Genomic DNA, 12,385 nt, shown 5'->3' with positions numbered 1-12,385 from the left:
TTATGCTATCTATCATACCAAGCACTATACTAATCCATGCCAATTTTGTTACGTACAGTCTACCAAGCTTAAAATTTCATAAACATATCAGGAAATTTATATTGAGAGCTCAAATAATCTATGTTCAAATTATTCTTTTCTGATTTTCAGGAGTCACTTTTGCATTAAACATTTCTTTTATTCTATTCCCTATAGACCTGTATCTTTCATGAAAGTAGTGAGGCAAGCTAGGATGTAGTCCAGCTTAGACTTTATGGTTTTTAGATGGGGAGAAAATTGGGGCCATTTCACAACAGCAACAGTTAGAAGACCAGCAGATTTGTGGAGCATTGCATCTTATAACATTTCTAAATAACTAGTGAAGAACTTGTAGCTATTGATCCAAGCAAAATGTACAACATTCTTTGGAATCTCCCCTCCAAAGAGTTTCTACCTGGAAAAACATCCATTTGAGTGCAGACTACACACACTGTTCCAGAGGCAGCATACTGATGAAAGCAATCAGTCTTAATCTTTCAAGATCTAGTAGTATCTACCATATGATAGAAACATAATTGGAGCTTATCCAGTTAGCAACAGAGTCAGTTTGATGTGAGAATGGGGCACATATTGCTGTATTGCTCTGTCCTGTCTTTGAACTACAACTGAGATTACACATATGAGGTGGTTGAAATGACAGTTTTACAAAATGCACTCAAATAAAAAGTAATATTAACAGAATGACACATTAACTGCAACTATCATTAGTTCATTAAAACTGTCTCAGCCCTCCCATACTACCAGAAGATTAATCTCATTCTCTTTCTATTTCTAGAAATGTCAGGAAAGAATATGCGTATTTTGGGGTGTTTTGACACAATTTATCAATGGAACACAGAAAGTATGTATTTAAGTGCTAATCCTTTTCAGACCAACATGCCGACTAATTTACAAGGATTCATGGTCCTCCTGTGGATTTGATTCTCAGCAGTCAACTTCCTTTGCAAGCATCCAGCCATCACTTTGACTGCTGGTCCTTTGCCATCTTGCTTGGGATTATGGCACTGTGTTCCCAGTGACACAATTAACTGATTGTTTATGTGTGCAAGGGAGAGCGCACCACAGCTCCATCAGGGTGGTCTTAAACAATGTATATTAATGAACTACAAACTACAATGGGGTTTTGGGGGCCAGTTTGTTAGTTGTTTTTTTTTTCTTGAGAACATGAGTCTAATGCAAAAATGATCATTTTTTCTCTTCTATCCAACTTTTCTATATCTCTAACAATATTTTTTCAGAGGAGTGAGAAATATTAAATGTTACATAAAAAATACCACTTGAAGATAATATTCCAGTAGTGTTGCTATAGAACATGAATCAACATTGGAAACCAGGTTACATCTGACTGGATATTATCACAGAGCTTACAATAATAATGCTTTAGCTAGATGACTTCTGCCCTAAGCATATAAAAATTTCCCATGTTAACATCTAATTAACCATCTTCCATTTGCATGAATCTCATTTCAATGAAATTAAAGTTTCTGTGATTCTAATTATAATGCTGAAGTTAATGTTAACCACTTCAAGCATAGCGTAGTTTGGCTGTTTTGAGATGTGTTTTTATCTAGTACAAATCAAAATAGAACCATGTATTTGAACGAAATAACATCACTTTACACTGGCTAAAGATCTGCCCCTTGAACACCTGGTCTATTTGAATTTTACCTCTTGCATATAAAGTCCGCCTTCGAGTACTAATGTTGCTTTTCTAGCTAATAAGTGAAACATGGAAATATCTTAAAGTAACTAAAGGTTTCCTGTGTATTTTTCTTTTCCTGGGGGAATTATGCAGTCCTACAAGCACTTTATTATTTCTAAAGCTTCTGAGGAAAATAGAATAAGTTAATAATTCATTGCTGTCACTTAGAAACATGGAAAAAATTATCGTGATAAGGCTTTTCCTTCAAAAGCAGGAACCTTTTCAAAGAAGCAGTATATTTCTGACATTGAAATAGTGTGTAAAACAGAGGAATACATTTAATTATTTACAATATTAAAATATTAAAATAGATATTAAATTTAAATGGGTCAAGAGTATAATATGGATTTTGTAAAACTAAAAGGATATTTTAATAATTATAGAGTACTTTCAGCATGCTTAGAGATATATTGTTCTAAAACCAATGTATTTTAAAGGGATTTTTAAAAGAACTCTTGGACTACCATGCAGGGCTGAAAAGACCTTAAATGGCATTTCCTACTACTTTCTTGAACAAGTGTTTCTGGAACACTTATCCTGACATACCTTCTGAGCAACAATCCCAGTTTATCTTCTTTGCACAAGCTGAAACACATTTAGGGGTAAAACATTTGAGCAGAATGGCAAGGTACCAATGAGCTAAGTATGCTAAATTTTCAATATGTACAAACTCTTCCTTGAATATTTAGTAAAAGGGCAGAATAATTTAAATGTCTGCTTGTTTGTATAATCTGTGTAGATAACAGATTAATAATCTGAACTTCTGTTACATTTACAGTTAAACTCTGATCCATTTAATATCTTAGCAGACATTTAAATTTTAGCCCCTTTATATTACCCTTGATACTGATGCTATTAACAGAGTCATTAAAGCAAACTATGGGCTTAAGTTTTGGTGTGAATAAAGTCATTAATACAAAGCACCGTTGAAACTAATGATAACCAGTTGATTCATACAAAGGAAAAAGCACGCCTAGAGACCATGTCAGTTCTGATAAATCAGTGGTTTCCAGCCTTTATTGCTCAGCAACAGTGCAGAAATCATACTTATTCCCTATGCTTAGAACAGAAGCTACATTTGTTGTTAGCAAAAACTGACTTTTAGTGTCATCCACTTGAAATTATATTTGCATACATGGGCAACATTTACACCAGCTAAAACTGTGTATTTTCATGAACAAATGTTCCTGTGCAGCAAACAGCAAGGACAAAAAGGAGAGACCTGGCTGAGGCTCCTTTGAAAGAAAGCACCCTAAGACAACTTGAATAGATTAGCTTAAATAGAGCTGGAAGTATTTCATGGCACATTAATAATAAGTCTTAGCATATTCCAATGACCTAAGATATGACACATAGGAATTAAACCATTATAAATGTTTGAAAATCTGAAGTGAAAAAAACACAATTCTGTGCTTTCCCAAGGAACTGGGCCAAATATAGTTTTGCTTCTGATTAAGTCAACAATATTAAAATAAAATTATTCTATCTAGGGTGATATTATTAAAACATTTATATAATGTAGAAGGCATTTTGCTTACCTAAGTGGTTTTAAAATAGCAGTAACTCACATCCTTTTACTGTAAGCATTAGAGGCTTGTGTGTCTATTATGAAGAAGCAAGAAAAAGCCAGGGGAAATGAGAAAGCCCACGGCCATTCACGAAGAAATAAAGATTTCCCCTATTTACAAATACCTGTCCTGATTCCTTGTAATCTACATTAAAACATACTGACAGATCCCAAACCCAAACTAATGTGAAATGACAGATGCACAGATCAGAACACTGTGAGGGGCCACAGGCTAAATGAGTCAGTGCAGCTTCTCCCCATTAACATCTTTAAAGTTCTTATTTCCAACATGCACACAAACCAATTTCATACTCCTGGATTTAGATCTTAATGTAAAATCTAAGGGACAACTTTTTAACCACCAGTAACTCCTTTTTCTTTGTTTGTTTTTATCCAATTACTAGGTGTTAAAGTTTGTAAAGGTTTTAACCAAATGCAATTCTTCCCTCATTGATGTGATTATTTCTCTAAAGCGCTATAAAAATTTACCTTACTTTAAAAGTCAAAAAATAATACCAAAAACTCATACCAAAGAATGAACTGAAAACAGAGAAAGATAAAAATATGCGTAGCCTAACCAAACTACTCATTGCTAATTCTTCCTCTCGAACAACAATGGTCACACATATGACTTCTGTTTTTCGTCCTATATAATTGTTATTTAATGAATATAAAGCTCCAGGTATAGGCTTTCTGACATTCGTTTCTATTATGGTTCAGACACTGTGTCCCTCTGTCTGCAACAAGTCTTCAGTAAATTCTGAAGGTTGTGCAGCCATTGTAATGTTTGCTGTCTCAACTCAACTCCTTCAGCATCCAGAAACAATTTCAAGTCACGGCATCTATTTGTGAGAATCTGCTATGAATGATGCAACAGAATGAAAATTAGAGTTTCCTCTTTTCATTATCTTAATCTTGATGGAAGTCTCTGCTCACTGATTTTATGTGTGATAGGGAGAACAAATGCACATCCTGGCCCCAGCGGGTCAAGGTAAAACTGTCACAGGCGATAAAGAGGGATGAAAGTTTCCAACATCAATTTCCAATATGCAACAATATGTCCTCTACTAACTGCAAATTGTATCTGAGAATTTCTAGGGTGGGTGGTACCAGATATTAATGAATTAATATTATTTCTGTAAGGCAGTAAAAAAATAAAAGTATCTACACTATTAATACATTTAATTTATACTTACCAATTAATCAAATGGAAAATAATCACAGTAAGCAGGCAGAATAAATCTTTTTTATACCAAAACAATGATGTCTGTATTTCCTATTTCTTGCTCCTTCTCTCCAACATAAGACTAAAGATTATAGTCATGCCCACAAGTTTTATGTAAATAAGGCAGTAGGAAGGAAACAACTTGCTTTTTAATCAAAATACTGCAAAATAAAGTATATTTCTTTTAAAAAATCATGCAAAAGTCCCCATATGAGCAACTGTCACATATTGTGTCCTACTCACTCACCTTCTGTAAATCACATGAAACCTAAAGGAACTCAATCATACTTGTGAAGACCTTCCACTCTGTTCACATCCATCAGCACTTTTTCTTACCTCTGTCAGTCAGAAGTGATTAAGAGAAGGCGTTTCAGACTGGCAAATAAGGGACTCCCAAACACTGTCTGTAAGCAAAGATGCAACATTTCCTGTGAACTAATTTCCATCCATCAGTTTCTTAGGAGACACTTGGTCTCAGAAAACACCTTTCTATTCACATCAATATCCCATATGGAAACAGCATGGAATTTCATCCTTCCAGCTAAAACAACACTTCTTTATCAAGAACCTTACTCTCCCCAGTACATGCTTCGTAAAAGAAGAACAAAATTGACAAAATTACTGATCTGAGTGAGCTAATGCCTTTTTGTTTAAACAAAGGTACCAAAAATGTTTCCAGTATAAAGAATTACTACTGAACGTAAACTTTGAATAGACTGCAAATATTTTTACAGTGAAAATAATAATTTGAAAATATTGTCTGAAATTATAGTTATTGAGCATTTTGCCGCCTTCCAATATTAATCTAAATCCAATCCCAAAGCCTTTGAGAAGGAAATTTACACTGTCATGACTTTATAACACTTCTGAGGCAGGCTTATTAGATCATGCTGTCATTATGTCCAAACTTGCTGATATTCTGGATGAGAGCCACAGGTGTTTCAAGTTGGGCATACAACAACTACACTATTTCTGATACAATCTGTAAAATTATGATATGGGCAGATATAAGATACACATTGACATTCACATTCAATTTCAATTCAGCTCTTTTAAGTGTTGATTTGTTGGGGGCTTTTAGCTGCATGGGCAGTGAAGCTTGTGGTTAATTAATATCTATGTCTGTAGTTTAAGCACTTGCATCCTCTCACAAGTCTTCTGTTAGCAGGACCCTGGCAACTACAGGCCTGTCAGCCTGACCTCCGTGCCTGGCAGGGTTATGGAGCAGTTCATCCTGAGTGCAATCACACAGCACCTTCAGGGTGGACAAGGGATTAGACCCAGCCAGCATGGGTTTAGGAGGGGCAGGTCCTGTCTGACCAACCTGATCTCTTCCTATGATCAGGAGACCCACCTGGTGGATGAGGGGAAGGCTGTGGATGTGGTCTATCTGGACTTCAGCAAGGCCTTTGATACTGTCTCCCATAATATACTCCTGAAAAAGCTGGTAGCCCATGGCCTGGACAAGTGTACCCTCTCCTGGATTAAGAGCTGGCTGGAGGGTCGGGCCCAGAGAGTCCTGGTGAACGGAGCTGCATCCAGCTGGTGGACGGTCACTAGTGATGTTCCCCAGGGGTCTGTATTGGGTCCAGTCCTGTTTAACATCTTTATTGATGATTTAGATGAGGGGATTGAGTCCATCATTAGCAAATTTGCTGATGACACCAAGTTGGGAGGGAGTGTCGATCTGCTGGAAGGCAGGAGGGCTCTGCAGAGGGATCTGGAGAGACTTGAGAGATGGGCTGATTCCAATGGGATGAAGTTCAACAAGGCCAAGTGCCGGGTGCTGCACTTTGGCCACAACAACCCCCTGCAGCGCTACAGGCTGGGCACAGAGTGGCTGGAGAGCAGCAGGTCAGAAAGGGACCTTGGAGTACTAATGGACAGGAAGCTCAACATGAGTCAACAGTGTGCCCAGGTGGTCAAGAAGGCCAATGGGATCCTGTCCTGTATCAAAAATAGCGTGACCAGCAGGACCAGGGAAGTGATCCTTCCCCTGTACTCTGCGTTGGTGAGGCCACACCTTGAGTACTGTGTTCAGTTCTGGGGCCCTCAGTTCAGAAAGGATATTGAGGTGCTGGAGCAGGTCCAGAGAAGAGCAACAAGGCTGGTGAAGGGACTGGAGCACAAGTCCTATGGGGAGAGGCTGAGGGAGCTGGGGTTGTTTAGCCTGGAGAAGAGGAGGCTCAGAGGTGACCTCATCACTGTCTAGAACTAACTGAAGGGAAGTTCTAGCCAGGTGGGGGCTGGTCTCTTCTCCCAGGCACTCAGCAATAGGACAAGGGGGCACGGGCTTAAGCTCTGCCAGGGGAAATTTAAGTTGGATATCAGAAAAAAATTCTTTCCAGAGAGAGTAATCAGACATTGGAATGGACTGCCCAGAGAGGTGGTGGATTCACCATCCCTAGAGATTTTTAAACACAGATTGGACGTGGCGCTGAGTGCCATGATCTAGTAAATGGACTAGAGTTGGACCAAGGGTTGGACTCGATGATCTTGGAGGTCTTTTCCAACCCAATCGATTCTATGATTCTATGATTTTTCAGCTCAGTGCAGGTGTCTTACAGCTATGGGCAGGTAGCATGGATCAATAGGAACATGCAAAATATTGACACTATCCACACTGTCCCCTGTTCAGTTTCTCTTTGGAAGAGCTCTATTCCAATTCACATTTGCAGCTGAAAAACAATTCAATACTCAAGCATCCCTCCCAGTTCAGCATCAACTGAAATTCATGTGGTCAGACTGCTTCATTTTACAAACCAAAGACACAGCAAGTGGAGACAATGGGGGAATTACTTTCCAAGTCATGCAGCATCTGGGATTTTGTTCCACAAATTATGTCAGATCATAATAGGTACTTATATCTGGGGTACTAAATCAAGATCTGAAGGTAAGATTCAGTTCCATGTTGAGATCTTAAGGTGTAGAGATCTACAATGTGAACTCAACATCTACACTTCCTTACTTTAAATAGAGGTTCCACTGACTACTGGTAAGATCCATAAAATTAACATGTAAAACACAAACTCATCTCACATGCAAATACCTTAGCTTTAATTACAAACAAACTGTACAATAAAAGCTTTTCTTTCCTCCCTGATCAACTTGATGGGCCTCCTAAATGCCAGCTTGGTTAGAATCCCTCTTTCCGACTACTGATGATCAAAATCTTCCTGTGTTCTTTATTTCCTCAGCACTTTATGCATTAATACTTCCAGGTCAGATCTGATATATCCTAGGGTTAAATTTGCCTTTGCAACATGGTTCTGTTAGCTCACAGTCACATCTACTACTTTTCTATGAATCTGGTGCTCAGTTCTTAATGGTCTCTTATTTGAAATGTTGATCTTGCTGTGCCAAGGAACCATATATTTAATCAAATTTTTAGCAGCCTTTTTGTATTCTGGTAATTTTGAAAAATAAAATAATAGTACAAAACTCAATTTTTCTTTGAGAAAAAAAAATTCACTTCTGTTCAACCAGTTTCTTAACAATCCTTAATTTCTGTATTTAAACCTATTTAACCAGTCATGTGAATTCCAGCATGAAAATCATGCTTGAAACCCATTGAAGGTCAAATCTGCTTTTATTTCCTTTAGAAAATATTTCTTCCTATTTAAAATTTTAAAACATTAGTCTCATTCAGTGTACTTTAATTAAATCACAGTGAATTTTATCTCATGTCTATTGGCTATCATATAGTGATTATTCTTTCCAAATAATTACTGCTAAAATCTTTGTTGAAATTGATCTTAGGCCAACATATTTTTTGACATCAAGACATTAATTAACACTTATCTCTTTTTCTTCATGTTATTAGACAGAAGAGTCTTTTATACAGAGACACTAATTTCACGTGCCTCTTTTTTCAGAGACCCTGTATGGACATATATCTCCTTTATATCATTAGAATGAGGTTTTCTTATACTTAAATGCAACAATCTCTTAACTGTTATTTTGTTCTCTCATCTATCCTTTCTTTATTCATTTGTCTATTATCATCTTCAATTTCTAATTGGTTAGTAATTCAGTGTTGAGTTTTTTTCCTGAATTACCCTTAATTCTACCTCAGCCCCATTCTCCTCTCTTTGCTTTCCTTTTATTTATGAAGGTAAAAATCTTTTTGCTATGGTATTTTCTTATTAAAATATGTTGACATGCTACACAGGTGGTCTCTCCATGACAGAGATATTGGCAGGGAAGGAGGAGAAATCTGTGTTCCTGCTGTGTGCAGCCAGTGTTATGTGAATAAATAAGGTATTTCAGTTTTCATCATAACCAGGCCTCTGGCTTTTTTCCAAAACACACACACAAAAAACCAACCAACCAACCAACCAACCAACCAAACAAACAAACAAACAAACAAAACCAGAAACCAAACAAACAAAGAAAAACACAAAACACAAAAGCCAAAAAAGAAAACAAACAAATGGGGAGGACAGAGAAGTACTAGGCACTTTAAGGAAAGTATTAATTTCTGAGTCAAATAATTCACCAGCAAATGTGTTTGTTATTCCTTTGATTGAACAATTACTCTTTTTCTCATGGATAGCAAGAGGTTTTAGCTGAACAGAAATGTAATTGATAATATAAGTAAGATTCATTAGCTAATCTTCCATATGCATCCAACTTTCTTTTCTTCCAATATCAGAATGAAAAACAGTTTTATATCAGGACTTAAGCTGTGTATAAGCTTTTATAATTTGCAAACACTAAAGAAATGTCCTTTCATTTGTCTGATCCTCACAGTATATTGATGAGAACTATTACTGTTCTGCAAAGTCTATTGTCATACAAATGATAAGATGCCCTCAGAGCACTGAACACCTTGATAGGTACATTGAACATCTTGATAGGAAAACAAAACTTACATCGAAAGAAAATAAAGGAAGTTTGCATCTCTGTCAGTTTCCAAAGCAAGTGTTTCTTCAAAAGTGTGATATATCATAACAAAATTTCAGGCCTTTTTATTTGCTGGAAAAAATCCAAACTCCCAAAACTCTGAGGCATTTGCTCAATATAATTATGTTTTCAATAAAATCACCTTTAGACAAATAATGTGACTTAAATAGTGATGTATATTTGTTTAGAGCAAGATGGGAGATGTATCTTTAGGTTGCACTAGGGAACCTGAGAGCTGACATGTCCTTCCTCTCACTTTCCTTTCACTTTTGAAGCTATTATTTTCTTCTGTCTCTGCTGAGAGCAGTGAGTGGTTTCACATCTGAAATGAACAGAAGCACATTTTTCACTGGAATGAAATTCTGCTTTCTCCACAATGTTTATAAACCTCAGATGATAAACCACCATTTTTTCAGAGTCAGAAAATAGGGGATATTATTCTTTATCCTGGGGGGGAAGGGGGGCAGGGGGAGAGAGAGAGAAAAAGAAAAAATGGAAAAAAGATATGCAGTATGCAGTCTCATATTACTGGTTTAGTTTGAGCACATTATTGAATCCTAAGCCTTTGGTAAATCACTCCTAGGATAAATCAAAGGTAACGCACATTAACACATCCAGCCTAGAAGGGGAATTCTTTCACTTTTTTGGCTGCTGAAGAGACCAATGCAGATCCCTTGCAGGTAACATTCCTGGTTAAATAGTTCTCAAGACTAAAACTCAACTTTGTACCCTCAATTACTTCTGATCATAGACTCAACAGGGGTCTCCCAGCAGGAGTTTCAGTCTCTACTGCAACAGATAGAAAGTCCTCTCTGGTGAGGTATATCTAAAAATCCGACCACCACTAGGGAAGAGCCACCCATGTATTTAGTTAGACTCTCTAACACAGAGGTCTTACCTTAGTTTTCAAACACAGGAGAAAGAAGTACTCCATCTCCTACTCCACTTCTATGGGATACCTGAAAGCATTTGCTGAGGATTATCTGCTTTCAGTGTCCATGCCTGCTGGTGAGTTTCCAGCTTACATCTCCAAAGACCTTTGAGAGAGTCGTAACCACTATCTAACCTGGGAAGGGATACATAACACCTGCAAGGGCTTCACTTAAATGGAATGTAAGAGTTCCCATTTTCCTTTTAGGCTTGTAATTCTTCATCAGGAAAGAAGCAATGATCATTTACTGGTCTTATAGAACTGCAGCTTTATGACAGAATAAATTCGGGTCATTTCTTATCTTACAATAGCAAAAAAAGTGTTAATTTTCATGCAACTGCTTGGACTTAGAATTTTGTAAGCAAAGCCAAATTTTTAAACTCCTAAATGTGAATGATAAACAACATTTCTCATGAGTATGCTTCAGAGGGGTTACTTGCCAAGTGGTGCAGTGGTGCTGCAATCACACAGACTCAAAGGTAAAAATAGAAGCTGATATACAATAAAGCAGAGATTAAGTCCCTTTGCTTTGCTGTGTAGCAATGCCATAAATCATATTTTGACCAGATATAATAATTTAATAGAGTATTTTTCTGATCCTTTTTTGCATTTTGCTTCCTATTCTTCTCAGATCTGATTTCTAAGGTCATTTGTTTTATAAATGGAATAGCCTGTGCTTGATATTGAAATGTGATTTGACAATAATATAGCAGTGAAACTTTAAAGACAAACTATGAAGGATTACCTGTTTTATTTTTTCACAGAAGTTTCATTAAAATTCACCACTAATAAATGTCAAAGGATACTAATTCACTGATGTTTCCATGAAAATTATGAATTCAGGAAGACAGAGTAAAATGGGTTTATTGAAATCTTTTTGTAAAAGAAGTTAATCCAGCTGTCATCTTCATCATACCTTTGCTACAGAGGCAGCAGTCCTCAATCCTATTTCTTATCTCTAAAAGACATCAGCATGAAATTTGGTGGCTCAGATGGGAGAAATATTTATATATTTATCTATTCATCCTTCTCAGGATAACTATTCTTCCACATGGGAGCCTGCGAATCCTGAATGCTTCCAAGTCTGATGAAGGACGGTACTTATGCCAAGGTGTAAATGTATTTGGATCAGCAGAAATCATTGCATCAGTATCTGTTAAAGGTATGAAGAAATACTTTGATGATCATTATGATTTCTCATGACTAACATTTTAATATTATTTAGAATCACCAGCCAACCATACAACAGGATTGTAAAGGCAGAATAAAAAGCAATTTCCAACATGCTAGGGGGACTAAATTCCATGTGGTCAGACACTGTTTTCCTGCATCAAATTGCATAGATGGATCAGAAGAATTTGTATATATATATATATATATATATATATATATATATTAGCATATGTATTAAATTGCTCAAATTATAAATAATTCTATAAGCAAAAGAATCAATAGCCCATTTAACATATTTTAGCTCTGGGAACTCATTCCTATCATTTTCTGCATGGGAACAAACCTTTGGATTTAAGTAATAATTGTACCAATATAAAATCTAAAGAAAGAAGAGTAACAATAATCAAACCACTGACTTGCACTTCATTTCCAAACCATATTATTTTCATTTTTCAGCTGAATTCATATATGATCATAGATTTTGTTTATTGGCTGTCAAGTCTTTTGATTTCATTTTTCAAGCTTCTTTCTATATTTAGTAATCTAGGAAACATCCTTTCTTATTTTAACTTGCAAAACTGAAATTTTCATTCATTCAGAAGATTCCAGGTGCTGTAGCCTTAAAAAAAAATTAGTCGTTTTTCCTGAAACTAATAAAGTTAATTAATTAATCCATCTCAGATGCCCTATAGATTGTTGTTTAAAATTCTACCTTATTGCTTCCATGAAACTGTCTGTGCCTTCTGATCCCAACAGCCATATCTCAATGTACACTATGAATATAGTTCAGTATTTGGCAATGTGTACTTGAAACAAACAGCAAATGTAAGCTCTGAGTAGACT

The 12,385-nt window shown here is 36.3% G+C and overlaps 1 protein-coding gene across 2 annotated transcripts in view; it reads left to right on the top strand.

The window, feature by feature from the left end:
* The window catches only part of CNTN5 (contactin 5), a 619,546-nt gene that overhangs the window by 544,068 nt on the left and 63,093 nt on the right, over nt 1–12,385 (top strand). For both annotated transcript variants that reach the window (XM_071555265.1, XM_071555257.1), the window contains one exon: nt 11,404–11,531. In XM_071555265.1, coding sequence (XP_071411366.1) covers nt 11,404–11,531 — 128 coding nt within the window. The remainder of the gene's footprint in view (nt 1–11,403; nt 11,532–12,385) is intronic.

The sequence above is a fragment of the Pithys albifrons genome, chromosome 1 (assembly GCF_047495875.1).
Source record: "Pithys albifrons albifrons isolate INPA30051 chromosome 1, PitAlb_v1, whole genome shotgun sequence".
Taxonomy (NCBI): domain Eukaryota; kingdom Metazoa; phylum Chordata; class Aves; order Passeriformes; family Thamnophilidae; genus Pithys; species Pithys albifrons.
This window is presented reverse-complemented; position numbering and strand designations above follow the sequence as displayed.